Genomic DNA, 21,160 nt, shown 5'->3' on the forward strand with positions numbered 1-21,160 from the left:
TCAACCGTTCTACCGTTTTTTCTTTAAAATCGACGTTGTTTGAAGCCATATACCTTTTCACTTGAATTCACACCATCTCAATCGGGTTCAGCTCTCAATGGTAAGGCGGAAGTCTCAAAATCTTAACGGCATATTTTTCCGCAATTGTTTCAATGTTTAACTTGTCGTACTCATCCCTAAATACGCCTGCAGTATCCAGTAATTCACTTATTAGGTAATCTTCCTCGAAGAAAATGTTCTTTTCGATTAGCCAATCCTTGATTTGTTTTTTGTTCCACAATTTTTTCGGGAAATCAAATTTGCGCGAGTGGTATGACGCGTTATCCAAAACGACAAGGTTTTCTTTGTGTTTCACTTCTTCAGCGGTTTACTTCTTGGCCAAGAAAGTTTGCCATCCTTTTTGGCTCCATTCCTTTTTGGCTGAAGCACGGCTTAATGGACCGAAATGAACTGTCCAGATCAAGTTACAGGAGCTCTTAATGTTAATAAACAATGGAAATATAATTTTAAAAAAGAACTTGCTATCTTGGTTCTTATTGGACATAGAAGTTCCTTTTTTTTAAAGATTGTGTTTCTTCACCATCTTTTCAGTAAGCTTATAGAAGCCTAATAAAAAATATCGTAAAATAAATCGTATAATAAAGTTATTATACGTTTATAAGCTAAAAAGTCAGCCCTTTTTAGACGGTTTTTTTAATAACAATGTTGATAAAATGTTGAATTTTAATATATCTTAAAACTAAAGCCTCAAAGAATCTATTGCGATCTGCTAAATACCTCTAGCCACTGTTTGGGCAGGTACAGTTGTTTAAATAATCGCTATCCGTAATAAACAAATTGAATAACTTAAAAAAAAACTATTTGTTCGATCTACATGAGATTTAACACACTTCAAGAACTCACTAATTGCCATAATTGGAAGTAGTTATATTACATGTCATTACTCAAAGAACAAAGTTATGAACATTTATAAATTACTGCAAAATAAGGGTTTTTTGCAATTATCCCGGTCAATTCTTCATGTATTTTAATATAGAAATTCGCAAATTAATGAGCTTTTTAAAATTTACAACTTTTATGTAAACTATTTTTTTCTTAAACTGAGTAAGAGACTTTTGATAGACAAAACATGATTTTTTCACTTTTTATGATTGTTAAAATCAGATAGTCTGGAGAATATCGGTTTTTTAAACTTTTACAATTTGTTTTAATTTTTGACCTAGAATAAAACTATTACATCCGCCACTGAACTCGAGATATACTGGTAAAAGGTCAGTTCCGCACGATTAACTAATAAAGCAATAAGAAATTGTTCTTTTTCTACTAATAAAGCTATATCATTAATTAATAGTCTATATTAACGCATTATGTAGATCTTACATTGCAGCAGTAAACAAATAAAAGGCATTTATGTGACAATACGTTGCAGTTTCTCTAGGTGAGAGAATGGAAGGGGAGAAAGACTAGTTGTTTGCACACTACTAAAACATGCATATTGCAAATATATTGTAGCACCAAATGGGACCACTAAGAAAGAAATTAACTTCATTCTAACCAACAAGATTGCTACAATAAAAGATGTCAGTGTAATAAATAAATTTCAAACAGGCAGTGACCATAGACTAATCAAAGCAAAAATTGTTCTAGATCTAAAACTAAAAAGAATAAAATTAATCACAAAACCAACAGTAACTGGTATAAATGTTAGCATTATAAAAGACAACTCAGATCACTACCAAAGGAAAATTGATGAAATATTACATGACCAAATCGACAGCTCTCAATTAATGGAAATCATTCTTCATTGTGCCAAAGAAATCGGAAACCCTCAACAACAAAATGAACATAGGAAACTGTCTAATAAAACCAAAATAATGCTAAAACAAAAAAGGGAAATGAAGGTAAGTAGCAACATACAGAGAATACAATACACAGAATTTTGTAAGACACTAAGGAACAGTATTAAGGAAAACATAAGAAAATACAATGAAAGAATTGTAGAAAATGCAATCGAAAACAGTAAAAACTATAAAAAAAAAAAGAAGAAAAGCATTAATCATTGGTAAGAAGCAAGTCGTGGAAAACCAGAATTACAGACAGAAATGAAATAATACAACTCGTGACTAAATTCTATAGCGAACTATAGAATCCTTCCTTCCTCCCTCAAAACCCTTAAAGAAGCAATTAGTAATCAAGAAAATGTACCAGAACTCCTTCCAGAAAAAGTAGAATCGACAATTACAAAAATGAAAAGCCGTAAAGCGGCTGGAATAGATGGCATAACAGTGGAACTGCTTTAATACGCTGGCAAAAAACCTGGAAAATCTTAGCAGGAATATTTACGATTTACGGACAACTGGAATATAGAAAACATAATTCTCATTCATAAGAAAGGTAGCAAATGGGATATCAAAAACTACAGACCTGTAAGTCTTCTACCAATCATACAAGCTATTCATAAAGACCATCAACAGATTAACAAACGCATTAGATGTCGATAATAATATAGTGACCTTTTTAAAATATCTAATGACGGAGTGGAAGACTAAAATTCACCTTCAAATACCTGGTGAAAATAATATCGAAACTGAAGATATCCCAATCAACCGCGGCCTTTTCCAGGGGAGTCCACTTTGGTTCTGTCTAGCGATGGACCCACTATCTCAGCTACTGAACTCCACTGACTCAGGTTTTAGCATCAAAGATAACAGTACTGTTATGGCCAAGCTAAATCATCTATTTTGTATGGATGATTTGAAATTATTGGCTTCCACTCGAAACCACGTAGATCAGATGCTAAAAACTAAAACCTTCTCAAATAATATTAATATGCACTTTGGACTAGACAAGTGCCGTATACTAAATGTCGTCAGAGGAAAGGTTCAGCCTGGAGGTTTCGATATGCAAGATGGCCAATACATCGAGGCAATGGGTGAAAATTACATGTACAAATATCTAGGAGTACAGCAATCGCGAAAAATTGACAATAAACTAATGAAAACCATACTAAGTTCTGAGTTTGTGCAAAGAGTAAGACAGCTAAATCGGTCATATCTTAATAGCAAAAATTTGTTTAAGTTCTGTCTACTGCACGCAGTGTGTACGAAAATTTTTGGGAGATACTCCACCGTATCAAGTCACCTAGGGCTCGATAACAAAGGGAAAGAGTCCCACCAGAGCTGAATCCTTTTGATACCGTAGGTATCTGGGATGAGTGAATTTTTCTCTTAGAGGGAATGTGAGCCGTATGGCTAAATCTGTATAATATTCTATATGTACCAGGACATTAAGAGACTGTAAACATGCTAGAATGTCACACATTCTAATAGTTAAAGAGTGTATCGTTTTGTTACATAACAGATAATCATGTAATCATAAGTTTTGATTTTATCGACATATTCACTGCTAAAAAATCAGCTGTGGACTAAACACATTGCAAATTATCGATCCTCCAAATGCGGACTCAGAACCGTTTGTAAGTTTATATTGAGCAGTGTATTTACCACTACCAGATCGTCGTCATTTTCCTTAAATAAAACCGAGATTAGCGTGCACTTGCGTGGACTTATCAACATCTTTGTAACAAAATGATGTAATTCAGACCCTAAACATGCCTTCCTCGAAAACGAAATACGGTGATATCACCCGTAAATCATTTTAGTTAATGGTACATTATACAGGAAGAAAATACAAAATACTCAGCGAGTGTATCTTCTATACATTTAGGAATATCTTTCTAATATATTTCTGCTTTTTTATTTATTAAATTATAAAATTCCCTTTTTCTTAGCTCGCAAGTTCTTTTAACGTTTAGCTGGTGACACCAAATTTTCTAACATAACTGGTGACAAGAGGTCTCTCAGACTCATTATCTACATTAGGGTAAATTTTATAAGCGAAATCAAAATTATTCTTTTTTCTATTACATATTGAGACAAATACCTTTCTTTTATAAATTTGTTTATTGAAATTTCTTCACAACAAATAAAACTTCCCTCTTACTAGAAAAAGTGTGACAAGAGAAAAAAACAACCTAATTAAAAATTAGATATTTTACATATAAACATACCATAATATGTTGATTACAAAACATTAATTAATTCTAAAGACCAGTTATTACCTTAAAAGGCGTTTTTTTCTTGTAAAGTAAAAACAACGGAAAATAACAAGATATAAGAAATGGCCACTAAAATTAACGATTATTCTTATATTCGCAACACCAAAGGCAATAATACTTATCCCAGTCTGGTTAAGCAAAAATCATCGATTTCACGGCAAAATTTTTCGCAGATATCTGAATCTTGTAAGACATATGTGGGGGTTACTAGATGACGAATAAATGAAAAAGTACTCGTATTTTTACCTTGCGTTTTTTTTAACAAAAATTTATGGCCACAATTTGATTTTTTGTCCATAAGTTTTTTCCCTTATAATTTTCAAAAACAATGTATATCATTTTTTTATATCAAGAATATCTTTATTTTCCCGTTTTTTTTAATTAAAATTAATAAACAATTTACGGAGATATTTGCAAAAAAGCAGTTTTTTGCACTAATTTATAAATTTTATTAATTTTTTTATTAACAAAATAAAATGTTGCTAATACATTTGAACATCGAGGAATTACCGTCGGAACATCAAGCAATCACGAAATTGAATCTGGTTTGATCATTTGCCATAATAGAACAATTTCACACTACATATATCTACAACCTTATAAAAGATTGCCATCGACCGCCTTTACGTTCGGTGATTACAAGAATATTTGGCGGTTTTTTTCATCCAGGGTATCCACACCCCCTTTTGTAAGATTGTACCATGATATAATTTCTGGCTTATTAGTGAAAGCAGAATAACAGATTTATTTTTCTTTGGAGTGTAAGACTGACTCAATACTTATGACACTTTACTTTTAGGCACAATCAACTAAAGCTTAGATTCTGTACCACCATCGTTCTCAAAGGTTCTATACATACGATCATCGTTTAGTACCAGGCAATTCCATTGGCTCCAGTAGGATTTGACTTCTGGACTACATGCATTAATATCGTGCCAATAAGGTCTATCACTTCGACGCATCCACTCCAATACTTTTTTTATACATTAATCATCTGTTTGCTTAGGTTAGGTTAGGTCAGGTTTTTTTTATACATTAATCATCTGTTTGGGTCAGATAGCCAAGCGGGCTAGGCGGCCGATTCTCATTCGCTTCACTCTCGAATGGTTCAGTGGATGTGGGTTTAAGCCCCGGCTCGGTGTACAGAAAAATAAAAAAGGCTAACGCAGCAGTTTAAAATTCTAGATGAATCTACGGCTTAAGACTAGAATATGCTGGTGTCTGATCGGCCTATGACGGAGCAGTACGGCAAGAGATAAGGGCTTACGGCTCGGTGATACTCCTCCATAGATCCCTACAGGAAGGGTATCATCTGTTTGGCCGTCTTGTAGTTGTTGAGACTCCCATTGATCATTAATAACAGTGGTTCGCTTCACGGGGCAAAGTCGTTCCTTTAATTTAAGACAGTGATTACAATTTGCACTGCATGGCCGTCTTGACAGAGCATCAGCATTTAAATGAACTTTTTCAGCCCAGTGTACAATCTGTTCTAGCTTTCTGACTGTTGTATTATTTTTTTGCAATTTACGGCGAATGTAACCTACGTCGCCACCATTTCAACATCTGGGCTCGCGTCTCTTCGGCATCATGTTAAAAACGTCTATCGTTTCGTTCGTCACCTTCTTCAGATGTTCCTACTCGATAGCTCCGTGAAGCTTGACTAGCTGTTTAGTGTTCCAAGGCAATGGCTAGCGCTTCATCTAAAACGTTCGGTCTTGCTATTCGTAAAGCTTTCTGTAGTTCACTGTCTCTCAACCAATCTACTAAGGTATCTACAGCAATTTTTTCCAATATGTTGTCTCGTGCCTCCAAGTAAGCCAACCGTGCTATACGAGCAACATCTGCTTCTAATTCTTGTAAATTTTCACTTGGTCGTTGAATTCTACTTCTTAGTTGTGTTTGGTAGACATGTTGTAGATGGGCATCTTCATAGCGTTTTTCTAGTCGAGTGAACAAGGTCTGGTAACATTTTTCTTGACCCTTAACAATCGATCTTAGGATATCCACAGCATCACTTCGTAAAGCAGCAGTCAAGGAAATAGCCTTTTCTTGTTCAATGATTGGTTGTCGCAATTGCTTCAAATTGTCTAGGATATACGGACCAAGAAGACTTTCCATCAAGTGGTGGCAATGTGAATTTCATATATGATGTGTTATTTCGTCTCTCGGTGATTATTCTTTCACTACAGGATCTAAAACTACTGCATTAATTAGTAGTAGCACTTTCGTATTGGTTATCATGTTCTCTAACTGTTCGATCTTCTCTTCTACCTTATCTAATGTTCTAGAAACTTCTTTAAATTTCTCATTGTTGTTTCTACGTATTTCTTTAATTATTTGGAAAGTCTGGTCGAATCTTTTAACAACTTCTCGCAGTTTTGTCTAGATGCTTCTTTAATCATTTGAGACGTTTCCTCAATCATTAGAGAAACATTTTCAAATTTCTCAAACAAAAATGTTTATTAGCACTTTTTCTCTAGTATGAAAAGTTCTCTTACAACGCTTAAAGCGACCGGTGATTTTGAATGTCAATTTAATTCGTCGCACATAAAATCACTTTTAAGTGAAGAGTACAGCTTTCGTACAGCTATTAAATAAATAAACACTGCGAGATTTTCGCCATTTTGTACGATTCTCATGAGATCAATAAAATTTATCTCTTCCATTGACCGGTCACTATGGAATTTCCATTGTTGGAAATTCATCTTCAAAACCTATAGCATGAAATTTTGATTTTGAGTTTTGCCAACAAATAGGAGGCATTTGAGATAAAAAAAATGCCTAAAAAACGCTGAATTTAAATTTTCACATTACAAACTTGTGTTAACTTGATGTTAACTTTCTCTCAGAGAATACTCTGAATTCTTTCTCTCTGTTAAGGTATTCTACGAGGTATTCTATATAGTTAAGTTCCTTATTTCATTGGTCTCGTTTTTTTCTTTTGTGTATCCTCTTTGTCTGGTAATTCTCTACAGCTCTTCTAGTTCGTTAGGTAACTTTTTTTCTGGATGATTTATTTTTTTCTTTTTTTACATTTTTGCATTCATCGTCAAATCAATGATTTTTACGAACTCAATTTTCTGTTTATATTTCATTTTTTGCTGCTACTTCAAAATCTTCCTTTATGGTGATTCTGTAGGAGTCTATATATTTCTGACCTTCATTTACATTTTGATTCCTTAGGTAGGTTTGTAATACCAAAGTACTTGTACCAATTAAGCATGTGCCATTCCGTTATATACATTTATATTCAATATTAGTTGATTTTAAAATAAATACACATATAATATAATACTACAACCATCATATCAATAAATTCCTTAAACAAAGTCGATGAGATAAATCAATATTTGCAATATCATTATTACATAATCGAAAGATCCAAAAATAGATAAATTCTTTGAATTGCATGTCAATTTTGTTCAAAGTATCCAGTGTATATGGAAAGAAAAGTATAAAAAATGATTCATTATTTGATTTGTATTCCGAATTTAAATACCGAGAATTATTAATAATAAACGGATAAACACTTTAAATGTTTTTAGTTTTATATACAGCTATAAATATTAATAGGATTGGGACTCAGCGGTTCGCATAATTGAAAAATTAAAGGCAAGACTGGTAGTTTTCGCTTCTTTATTCAATATTATTATTTAAACTATCTTTATCTTAATATTTATTTAATATAATTCAATAAATATACTTCTACTACTATTTTTCCACATACATCGGAAAATAGAGACTGCACGAAAAAAATTGAAAAGAAGGAAGGAAATCGCAACTGCAACAATTTCATTTGTTACTATTTTAGTCGAAAATGGAGGAGAGAAATGATTTCAGGATTTTAAATTTACACTACTATTTATTGACCCCGCTAAAGATTGGAACAATAAAATTTGGGGTAGTTCGCCATGCAAGGACAACAACTCGACTGGACTAAATAGTATATTACTTTATGAGGCGGAGAAGCATGACTTTTCTTGACGCGCCCGATATTACGCGCCGAACGAAGTGAGGCGCGTAATAGAGGGCAAGTCAAGAAAAGTCGCTTCTTTGCCGAATAAAGTATACTATTTTTTCTTCAAACGTAGCAATTTTCAACCATAAATAGTACAATTCATACGCTATTTTTACTCGAAATGAACTGTGACAACTGTCAAAGTCGTCTAGATGTTAGAAATTAAAATAATTAAGTCGTCGGTGGGATTTGCGTCTCCCTGGTTACAGTTGTTTGCAATTATTAAAGACAGCTTATTGTTGTTGCAACCGCAAGCGCAAATTTAGTGCGAAAATGGAAAACCTAAACGAAATTGAGTCCGCCGCTAATGATGCAGTAGCACGTTTGGGGCCCTCCAAGTCCGATAAGAACGATAATGCTCAAAAAATTTTAAACCCTCATGATTCGCCAACATCGGGAATGATTGCTGAAAGTTGTTCTCGACCATCAGTATCATCAACAATTACCAATGCGTATCAAGAGTTGGGAACATTTTTGTACGGTTTCAATTTTAAAAATGCCTCATTAACTAATTGTACTTTTAATATTACTATAAATAAAAATGATGTTTAATTGTTGTTAATGACATTTGTATTGTTGCTTTGTGACGTTTCATATTGTTGCGATGACAACATTTTTCCCTCCGCCGTAAAGAAATGGGAAAAAAACTGCTGCCGGCGGAGACATCAAACTTTGACAGGATCAAGTTAGATAAGTAATGTCATCATTATTTAAAGTTTGAAGAAAAAATATATTTCTAATGCCAACTCTAATTTTTGTTGGAATTGTCATTTTTTGTTGTTGTGTTTGGCGTTTAACCTCAAAGTCGGATTACGTGAACGTCAATAAAAATTAAGAAGTCTAACCACAAGCTGATACTTGGTATTTAGTCCTTTGAAAATGATACATTTCTTATGCATTTCTTAGAGGATGCAATTTTATTTTTTTGATGTGTTTGAAGTATAATTAAGTTCAAGTTTGTGGGTTCGCCACCCTTGTCCCGCGCCCGGCATCTTGGACAAAGGGGAGAAAGGATTTTCGCGCTGTATCTCGTAAATTAGCAACCCTGCAAAACATTTTATTAGACATTATTTGTTACTAATACAACAAATACAAAGTACAACTTTATTTTTATTACTTTTATTCCTAAAATAAAAAATAAAAAAGTTAGAAACAAAAATGACTAAAAACTTTGAAACAAATTTTGTTTTAAGCCTTATAACTTTTTTTCTGGTAATTTTACAATAATATAACATCAGAGCAATATCATAGAGGATTTTTTATAGAGTAATTTTCAGTAGAAATTTGTTTAATTTCAAAATCTCTGGATTTTACAGCGCTTCGAATAGATCACATGCCATAAGTCAGTTAAAAAAATATCCGTAAGTGGCGCTTACGTCGAGGTTTGGTATTAAATCATATCCTCATATTATTCCTTATATTCGGATATACATTTCAATACATTTTTGCAGATTTTCAGCCATAGTTTCATAGTTAACCAATGAAATAACGCATATTAAATCTTGTTAAAGTCATATTTTCCAAGTTTTCAAACAAATTAAAGTTAATAATTAGTAACAAATCACAAATATTATAATATGTTATTTTATTTATTTATTAACGGATATACCATTTACACCATGTTAAACTGATAAAAAATAAATGCTGTCCCACCAGGAATTCAATTGATCAATATAGGCACAAAATAATTTTCACAAAGTGTTACTTATTCTATTTTTAAAATTACAAATCATAAAACAGTTATAAATTATTTCATTCATTATGGGAATAATTTAAAAAAAAAATTCAGTATTTTATGTTTTTTTGCCAATCCTATAATATTTTCAACAATGATTCTACGATTGGCAATCGCCTTGTTTTCATTTTTTCTTCTTCTGTTAACTGAGTCCCTTTTTTAAATGTAGGTATATTGAAATAATACTCCTTTTTCCTCTAAAAGATCTGATATATCAAAACGCCTGTCCGCTCGAATAAATTCTCCTTCTTCAATACGTCCTAAAATTCCGAATTCTACTGTAATTTATCTGCAATCTGAAATACTGCTTCCATAAACATCAGATACATATATAATTTCATCTTTTTCAAATCATGTTGTTAGTCTTTTAAAGGTATTGGTTCCATAATATGTAGAATAAATGTTGAATGTCGGTACGGTCCAGAATAATTTTGTCCTGGTCTTCTGAAGTTGTTGCAATGTTCCAAAAGTTAATTTTTTTAAGCAAGCGTAAAGATGCTTGGTCCACTTAACAAATATTTTTCGGACAGTTCGAATGTCTATTGCAAAAAAATGCTTCAATGTAGAATAAAACAAATTAAGTCTATATTTCATAAACGTTATTAACAGTTCATGTTCCACTGAAAGAGCACTATGAATTTTAATGTATGATTTTCCAAACTCTTCAACAAAACATGTACTAAATAATTTTCTTGAAAAACCAGTAAAATGTTTCTTCTGACAAAAAGTCATAAGAAATGAATTGACTTCTATTCCATAGTACATTTTTATTCCGTGTTATCACGGTTTGAGTTGTAATACATGTTTTTGAACTCTCTGATTTATTTTCATTAGCAGGTGTTTCTGTTGAACCACACTTTTGTGTATCATTCTAAACCGTTTGTAATAATTCTGTTAATGTTTGCTCTTTTTGTTTGTTTGGTGCTGTTACACAAACTCTTTTTCTATATCTATCACTTCTCGTAGAGTCCTTCACTGGAGTCTCAAACTTTCTTTTTGGTAAATTTACTGAAGGTGCTGCATCTTTTTTAAGGATCTTATATTGTCCTAGAAAAACAAGACAACGGCTATGCAAGAAATTAGGATAAATATTTTTTAACAGAAGCCATTTCTAGAGAATTTTAGAGAAGCCATTTCAAAACTGAAAAATAACAAAGCTCCCGGTTTGGACAATCTTCCTGTCGAACTCTTTAAGAATGGTGGTGACACCCTTTTTAAACACATGTATAAATTAGTAACCAAAATCTGGCAACGAAAGGAAACGTCCGCGGACTGGAAATTAGGTGTAATGCACCATCTTCACAAAAAGGGAGATATGATGGTGTGTGATAATTATAGGGGCATCACCCTACTTAACGTGGCATATAAAGTATTGTCCAACGTATTGTACAGAAGATTGATCCCCTATGCTGAACAAATAGTTGGGAACTATCAGTGCGGTTTCCGACCCAATAAATCAACAACGGATCAAATCTTCACAGTCAGGCAGATTCTTGAGAAAATGCTTGAGTTCGGAGTTGACACCCATCACATATTCGTGGATTTCAAAGCCGCATACGACTCGGTCAACGGACAAAAACTTCTACAGGCTATGGTGGAATTTCAAATGCCGCTTCATCTTGCTAACAGAACTTACACTCACAGGCGTAGAGTGTAGTCAGAATCCAAAACGACTTTTCCAGACCCTTCCATTGTAAAAATGGACTGAGACAGGGAGATGGACTGTCGTGTCTCTTATTTAACCTTGCACTAGAAAAAGTAATTCGAGGGTGCCATATTAATACGAATGGCAGCATCTTTAATAAATCTGTACAAGTGGTCGGATATGCAGATGACATAGACATTATTGCTAGGTCCATAGAATCTCTGATCGAAGCATTTCGATCACTAAGGGCGTCTGCACTTAGAATGGGATTAAAAATAAACGCGCAGAAAACCAAGTATATAAATTGTACCAGATCAGGCAACCAGATACCTAGACTATTAATTGATGATCTGGAACTGGAAGGTGTGGACACCTTCGTCTACCTGCGCTCGCTGCTGACCAAAGACAACAATGTCAGCGAAGAAATTATAAGGCCAGTGTTAACATACGTGTCTGAAACGTGGTCACTTACACAGAACGACTAAGAATTGCTTAAGCGTTTCGAGAGAAAAATTCTAAGGAAAATATATGGAAGAATCCAAGAACAGGGTTTGTGGCGCAGGCGCTACAACTTTGAGTTATATAGAAGTTTTGGGAAACCTGACGTTGTAAAATGTATTAAATTAGCACGCCTTCGATGGGTAGGACATGTAATTAGGCGAGATGAAGATGCAACCATCAGAAAAATTTTCGACCGAAGAGGACCAGTGCGAAGACGAGCCAGAGGAAGACCAAGGCTTAGGTATCAAGATAACATAGAGGATGATCTAAAATCCATCGGAGTTAAAGCATGGAGAAGAGTTTCCAGAGACAGGGGCGAATGGAAGATTGTTCTGAAGAAGGCTTTGGCTCATAACGAGCTGTAATGCCACTGATGATGATGATGATCTTTTAACGTACCCAAACTTGTAACGGTATAACTTTTATTTGAAAAGTACCTGGAATAGATTTTTGTGTGCTTGCTGATACTTTTTTCAGACCTGATAGCGATCAACCATCGTTTTTGTAAAGCTTTATTCAAGGGGAATTTATGAAACTTAACATTGTCAGTTTTATTGGAAACTGAATTGCATTGTGGCACACAACAATTGTAAGGTATACTGTAAAGTTTTAGTAAAAGTGTCCAAATAATTAAAATGTCCTAAATAACTTATTAAAACTTAAATCACTCACAAAATTGCATACCAACTAGGAAACAAGTACTAGCAAACAATGTAAATAAATGGCAGAATAAAATAAGGTTATGTTTTAATACCAAACCCTGACGCCAGCGCCACCTACATGCATGTGATCTATTAAGCCGGGTTCTTGAATACTCGCCATCTTGGAATGGGAAGGGTTCAAAGGTGGTTTAGTATAAACTTAAAAAATAAAATTGCTTCCTCTCAAAACTGTAATCTCAATGTAACTTTTCAATTGACTAATTCTATATCACTTTCTTGGTGTCATAATACTATTCACTATTAAATTTTACTTAAAATCGGCCGTGAATTGCATAAACTCTGAGAGTATAATTATAATGAAAACTTAATACATACCTCCATTTGTGCGGTTCGTACCCATCTTTACATTTTGAACATTCCGTACAAGGTTGTCCGATATCAGCTTCTTTGATCTGGACGCCCTGGAAAAGAAACGCAAAGAATTAGCGATGATGAAAACTTATTTAAACTTAAACTAAACTTATTAGACGACAAGCAATTGGGCGATACTTGGTTGGATCTTGGGTGTTAGTTCGATCCTTCGGTATTAAATAAGTTGTTCCCTGCAGATTAAAAATTAATTAATGCTGATAAGCAAGTACTCATGAATACTCCAGAATTTCTTTAGCCAGAAGTTTTGAACTCCGTCTGGTCCAGGTAATTTCCAGCTATGAAGCTCTGATAATATTTGGGACTATTATTATCCAGATTTAGTTTCTGGTCTGACTCTTTCCATGTTATCGAGATCCAGGTGACTTGGTACGTCAGAGTATCTCCCAAAAATTTTCTTACGCATCTATATTTTGAGGGAAGTACTGCTTTTTGCATGATCTTATAGATATGTTCATCAAGACCCAGCTATTTTATGTTCTCTAAGAAGTTCTTCGGAATAACTCCAGTAGTAGAGAGAATAACAGGTATCATTTGAGTACTTTCCATTCTCCATTGTCTCCTTATTTTTAATTACAGATCTCTGTTCTTGGCGATTTTTTCATTGTATTTAACACGCAGATTATTATTGTTAGGTATCGTCACATCTATTCATTTTGTCTGTCTAGTAAGTCTATTAACTAGTATGAGATAAGGTCTATTATGTGCCACTGGTTGGTGCGGTCCCAGTAAAGTTTATAGTTGTCATTTTCAATCATTCTGTCAGGAACGTAATGATAATAAGGGAGATGATTGGTTTTTAGAAGTCCCAGTTTGCTAGCTAGTTCTTGGTAAAGAATCTTTCCTAATGCATCATGGCGTTCTTTGTAATCTTTGTTCTTTGACAATATATTTCAGGTAATTTTTAATTGGAATAACCTGATCCTGAATGGCAAGTAGGAAATACTCTGCCATTGTCGATATATTCTTGGCTGATCTCATTGAGATGTCGCCCATGTAGAGGTTTACTCATCCAGGTGCGAATTTTTTCTTGCTTAGTCAGGTGATTTATATGTATTTCTGACTCCCTCCATTTGAGCGGTGTTCCATCTACTGCGCAAATTGCTCGATGTAAAATAGGGGTCTCAGCCTGCGTCTGAAAATAGGTTCTTAAATTAGCAACCTGTTTATCCAGTGGCTCACCTATATCCATAAGTCTTCTTCTCCTTTGATATAGCGTTAATGTTGTTCTCTCTATTGCACCGCGTGGATGATGTTTTGCGCCTTTGTGAGAAGTGTTCTTACTTTCCGCTGAAGACTTTCTATATCTCTTTTTGACCACTTAATAATACCAAATGAGTAGCTAAGGGCGGAACTAGCGTACGTATTTAATACCTTAAACAGATTTTTACTATTAAGATATGACCGATTTAGCTGTCTTACTCTTCGCTCAACTCAGAAGTTAGTTCGGTTTTCATTTGCTTATGGTCAATTTTCCGCGCTTGCTTTACTCCGAGATATTTGTATGTATCATTTTCACCCATTGCCTCGATGTTTTGGCCATCTTGCATATCAAAATCTAAGGGCTAAACCTTTCCTCTGATTATATTTAGAACACGGCACTTTTCTAGTCCAAACTGCATACTGATATCATTTGAGAATGTTTCCACAGTTTTCAGTATCTGATCTGACTGATGGTTTCGACTGGAAGCTATTAATTTCAAATCATCCATATACCGCAGATGATTAAGCTTCGCCACAACAGTATTGTTATTTTTGATGCTAACACCTAAGTCAGTGGAGTTCAGTGGCTGAGATAGTTGGTTCATTGCCAAACATAATCTAAGTGGACTCAACGAGTCTTCCTGGAAAAAGCCCCGGTTAATTGGGGCATCTTAAGTTTTTGATGAAGTTTTCACCGGGTATATATTTATATATTTTCAATATAACAATGTATAAGCCATTCATACGGTACTAAATCAAAGGCGTTCCTCTAGTTAATGAAGGCAGTAAAAAGGTTCATTTTTTGGTGTACGCCTGGTTAGTGATGACAGCCGATTATAAGTTTTTCTTTGCAGCCCATGGAACCCTTAGTGCATCCTTTCTGTTGAGGCTCTATGGTATTGTTTAGAGAACAGTGTTGGTAGATACGCTGCGCTACACACACAGGACGTGACCAATTTGTACAAAGTTGGAAGACAAGTAATTGGGGGGTACTTGGCTGGATCTTGGTTGTTATTGTGATCCTATTATTATTATTATTAGTATCAGTATTATTTAAAACTACTAAATCTTACAGAATTATCCCTTCTATTTCACCTTCGCTACTTCATGATTTTTTAACTCGTATTTTATTTTGAGTTTTCTTTGTCACGTGACTCTTTCTTCGAGTATGTTTCGTCTATAAATTATTCAAATTTATTTTCGTATCTCCATAAAATCAACGCTCGAGTACATTAATTATACTGTTCAGATTTTTTCGTTCGCTTCTTTATCATATTGTATTATTGTTAAATACTATTGTTAAATATTATTGTTAAATGTTTGTCTCAGTTTGACGAGTTTGTGTCAATTGCTTTTAGGGACTGGTACATTAATTTTACTTAATCGAAAAGTATCTAGCGCTGACTCATTTTTAAGTAGTTCCCATATTCATTTGTTTTAAAAGTTCAACATCAACACTCGACAGGAATTGTCTAAATTAATGAGTACAGGGTGGCCCAGTAAATAGACTTAACTATTACTTTTTTATCATTGGGGGCTATGATGTATCGTTTATGTGAAATAAGTACATGCTGTAAGCTCCAATGAACTCTTAAGTACTGACAGCAATATGTGGGCAATCAATAGCCCTAATTACACCATTCCGTCCACCAAATCTCATAAAAGTAAAAACAAATATACAAAATCCATTTTTTTAAACACAAAGCCAATATAACAGATACGATACATCATACCTTTTTTACACATTATGTTTTGAGAACTGTAATTTGTTGTACGTTTTCTGAATTTTACACTTGTATGTAATTATTTACGTAAACGATACATCATAACCTCCAATCTCTAATATTTTGTTTAAAATTGAATATATGTATGTTATTTATTCTAGACCGAGCCGGTCTCAGCTTGTGTAAAGGAGGGACGCTGAACTGAGTAGGGGTCCTTCAGTACTTTGTGCAAGACAGGGCGGGAAAGTCCTCAACCCCGACACGGCGCGTCCCAATGGCTGATAGGGAACGACCTGTAGGACAGGTATGAATAAGGCTTCGCCAAATAAGTACCCGCGGATCAACTTTGGACATGACACAGGTCAGCAGCTGTGTCATTAGTGGCCCGTGGCTGAGAAATAAAATTCCTGACAGGTGCGGTACTAAAAAGTCGCATTCGAAAATCAAATACTGATTTAACCGGCTGTGATACTGCGAACACTCACCAACCCGTCTGGTAAGCATGGTGTTTTAATGCCAATATACCCCTCAAAACACAACATGTTGAACTTGAAACAAAATGGGACGATACCCCAGGTGGGTAGAGCTAGCAGCTCACAATCCCACACCGGGAAACCGGTCAGCCTTACGGATTCTGGGGGAGGCACAAGCTCAACAAAACTCGCCAAAATAGATACGAACAAACAAAAACAGTTACTACTAGCCACATACAACATCCAATCGATGGCTAAGGATGAAAAGGTCTACGAATTAGAAGAAGAACTATTCAAGATAAAGTGGGATATTGTAGGACTGTCAGAAGTGAAAAGAAGAGGCGAACAATGCTTGCATCTAAACTCTGGAAATCACCTATACTATACAGGGAAAATAGACGAAACATATGGTGGAGTAGGATTTCTTGTCAAAAAGTATCTCACACCATACATTTCTACATATAAAAGCGTTTCTGATAGAGTAGCTTATATTATAATAGACCTAGATAATAAAACCAAGATCAAATACAAATGTATGCTCCCACAACAACACATCAGGAAGAGATAGTTGAAATGTTCTACGAAGATTTGATAACAGCATTAGAAGAAAATGATGCAAAGTATACTAAAGTATCAAATACTGAAACTGAAATAGGAATGCATGGTTATGGCACACAAAACGAAAGAGGAGAAAAATTATATAACTTCTTAGAACAACAAAATTTATATGCCATGAACAAACACTTCAAGAAACCGGCAAACCGAAAATGGACGTAGATATCTCCCGATAAAAAGACGAAATACGAGATCGATTACTTCTTGTGTGGTAACAAAGACATTTTTGGGGATATAACAGCTCTCAATCCATTCACAACTGGCAGCGATCTTCGCCTTTTAAGAGCAAGGATTCTTTTTAAACAGACGAAAACTAGTAGAAACCACATAATTATTGTAATCAGATAGGTCAAACTAAAATGCGACAGTAGGGAGATGAGTACAATGTAACGAAAGCTCTTGAAAGCAGGACTGACTGTTACAAAGAAAACGAAAAATAAAGAAGACAGAATAAGTAATTTTGATGGTTGATGGAAAAGCGAAGGAAAGCGAAACAAGCGAAGGAAAGCGAAAGGAAAGCGAAAGGAAAGCGAAACAAAGATGGTTTTAAATAATTGAATAAACAAATAAAGAAGGGAGTGTAAAGGAAGATTTAAGGATCTACAATGAAAACAAGGTAGAAAAAATAATAGAAAAAAACCGAGGCCTGCAATGCTTAAGATCAAACTTAGGAAAGCCTATAATAATCTCATTGAAGGATAAAGATGGAAAAGAAACAAGAGAAAAGAACGAAATCCTAAAAGTTAGTCAAACATTTTACCGTGATTTATATTTCTCAAACAAGAACCCAGATAACACTGCAAAGGAATATCTTAAGAAAAAGATAAAGAATGTCAACTCAGAAATACGCACTAACATAGAATCCTTCGAAATAAAACAAGTTATGATACAACTAAAGAACAATAAGGCTCCGGGCCCAGATGGAATACTTGTATAAATGTTGAAGGAGGGGAGTGAAATTATTCTCGAAGAATTGAAAAAAAATTTCAACGAATGTCGTCACAGAGGAGAAGTCCCAGATGTTTGGAATGAAAGTTTGACAATACTTCTCTTTAAAAAAGGAGACAGTGGAGATCTGAAGAACTATAGGCCAATCTCCCTGCTGTTCCAAATGTACAAATTGTTTATGAGAGTAATAACTAACAGGTTAAAGTCAAAGCTCGATAGCTATCAACCCTTACAGCAGTCAGGATTCCGAAAAGGTTACAGTACAGCGGATCATCTTATTACAGTCAGAACGCTAATACAGAAAGCCAGTGAATATCACATTGGCTTCGTTGATTATGAAAAGGCATTCGACTCCATAGAACTTTGGGCAATAGAGAGAGCTATGAACAACTGCAGGATAGACACCCGATACAGAATGCTCATATATAATATTTACAAGAAAGCTACAATGAAAATACAAATAGATGCGAAAACCAAAGCTATACCAATCAACAGAGGAGTTCGCCAGGGAGATTGTTATCTAACCAAAGCTATTCACACTTGGACTAGAAGACGTGTTTAAAGACATTAACTGCACAGATAAAGGAATAAATGTTAATCGAAGAAAACTGAGTCATACGCTGATAACATTGTAATATTCGCTACAAGTTTCAAAGAACTACAGACCATGATGACGCAACTATTTTAAGCTTCGGAAAAAGTAGGTAACTACTTTATAGATTTTTTTACTAATGATGATCTGATAGGATCGAAAACCTTCTGAAATTTTAATAGCCATTTTGGATAATTTTTAAAAATTTTAATAATAAAATTTTATACCATTTTACAAAAAGAAGTTTTTAACTCATTGTAAGTTTTTTTTAATTATGGTATACAGCCAACCCCACTTTTATTTTTAATTTTAATCAAATTTTAATATCAATTTACTTTACATGCTTAGAATTTCAAAAAAGTTTGATTTAAAAAGGTTAGAAGAAGGGGGTCTGGAAGTCTGGCGCCATCCAATTGGAGTTAAGTCTTTTTGTGCCAGTCCAGCCCTCTGTTGTCTTATTTCTGAGTTTGGTAGTTTATTGAGATCTACTGTTTTTTTGGATGCTGTGTGGTTAATTCATGTAGTTATTGTTTATTTCTTCTTCTCTGCTTTTAACGTTGTCAGTATTTCTCCCCAAAAGATCAAAAATAGAAAGTAATTCATCATACCTTAACAAAATTTAATTATTATACTAAACCTATGAATATTACACATTTTATCTATCAGGTGTTTCGTTTGCTTAAAAGAGACAAAAATAATTTTTTCAATATTCTTTTAGAGTATTAATTTTTTATTGAACACTAATCAATCAAAATGACGACAAACCCACATTAACAAAGTAAACAATAAATCCATCACATAAAGATTACATCGTTTTAAGCTGGTAACCTTCCAAGCGCACATAATAATTAATGGACAAGCTTTTTATGGATGTAAATAGATGGATATATTGAAATAAAACACAATATCATAAAAAATGTTGGTAGAAAAAGTAATTGTAATGTTTTTGGGTGTAAATTGTTATGTTTTTGCTGATGATATGACATAATGTTACGGATACATTATGGATACAATTCTTATTAAACCTTAAAAATATTTATGGCGTCAAATTCTTTCAATACCGTTGTGAATATTTGAAAGTGGTAAATATTTATACCAGCTTTCATAGCGGTGATAGTAATTTACGTGGTTTTTTGTTTTGTTTTTATTTTGAAGTGGTTCTCATAAACAATTGAAAAAACTAGGTAAGTAGTTTGTTTTTATAACAATCCCTGACACACATAGCTATTACTTACTGGATGTGCCTTTGCTAATTAAATAAAATACTTAAATTTCATTAAATATTTTGAGGTTAGATTTTTTTTCAGCTTTTTATTCGACACTGCAACTCTATAAAACAATGGATGACCTTGGTATTGATAGAAAGTGTTTCTCAGACGTTATAACCTCTTCATATTTAGTCGTATTTATTTTCGACAAAGAAAATATTTTCAGACATGAAATGTGAAATCTTATGTTTTTTCTTGTTTCAGGAATGGAAACTTACAATTTGAACAAAATGAACAAGCTGTGGATTCAAATATTGCCGGAGACTCTAAGGCCGAAGACGAGTTGTGTAATTTTGCGTCTTTAAGATCAACCCCATACAGTAGATTATCAGGCTCGAGTAAAAATCAGTACCTTATATCAGAAAACACCGAAAAAGATTCTTAATCTTTTTGCGTCTCTAAGATTGATAATCTAAACACATTTTGAAGTATGTTTAGAATAAACAATTGCTCTTTCAATTGATCTTGATTCCGCCTAGATATTTACGCAGGAAATAAACAACATTTTTTCCGCTGATGTGGGTAAGAGAATGATTTTTGTTTTCTCTATAATTATTCTCTTAAACTAGAAGCTTAAAAAATTATTTCTTTTAAGAAGATATTCACCCTTAAAATTTTTTAGGAAAGAAAAACCATTCTTTCTAAGCCGCAAGAGGATTTTTTTAATACGGAGTAATAATTTTAAATAGTTTCGAACTCTTCTTGTTTAATGTTGCCTTCCCCCAAAGAAAGGATTCCTTATCCACGACCTTGCAATCCTACTAAACGCAAATTATATTGTTACAATACTGATACCCACGCATCAGAATTAAATGCATCAAGTATGATTTTGGAATAAAATATTGATCCATATTCTTCAGATGACAGTTTGGAAGATCGTAATTAGAATGTTAAAGATCAAAAATGTATTCGAAAATGGCTACAAGCACAAAATTCCTCTAGTAGTGATGACGAAGAGCCAGAATTTGATGCAAAACTTAGACCAAAGAAAACCGCTCGAACAGAGTTTGAATTATTAAAATGGACGAAGAACTCTCCACTACAACATCTTTCTATTTGATCAGCCGTTTGCTGTACAGTACAGTATTGAAACAGATAAAGTTCTCTCTATTTTTAAATCGTTTATGGACAATATCATGACAAAGTAACTTATATGCGTTACAAAGTTGCTGAACTGAATTTATCAATGGACGAGCTAAAAGCATTCTTTAGTTTACTAGTTTTGTTTGG

The 21,160-nt window shown here is 33.8% G+C and overlaps 1 protein-coding gene across 1 annotated transcript in view; it reads right to left on the reverse strand.

Moving 5' to 3' along the window:
- The window catches only part of LOC140431196 (prickle planar cell polarity protein 3-like), a gene marked incomplete at its 3' end in the record, with an annotated part of 178,556 nt that overhangs the window by 130,375 nt on the left and 27,021 nt on the right, over window positions 1–21,160 (reverse strand). Inside the window, exon 2 of the mRNA XM_072519120.1 lies at window positions 13,054–13,139. Coding sequence (XP_072375221.1) covers window positions 13,054–13,139 — 86 coding nt within the window. The remainder of the gene's footprint in view (window positions 1–13,053; window positions 13,140–21,160) is intronic.

The sequence above is a fragment of the Diabrotica undecimpunctata genome, unplaced genomic scaffold, assembly GCF_040954645.1.
Source record: "Diabrotica undecimpunctata isolate CICGRU unplaced genomic scaffold, icDiaUnde3 ctg00000593.1, whole genome shotgun sequence".
Classification (NCBI taxonomy): domain Eukaryota; kingdom Metazoa; phylum Arthropoda; class Insecta; order Coleoptera; family Chrysomelidae; genus Diabrotica; species Diabrotica undecimpunctata.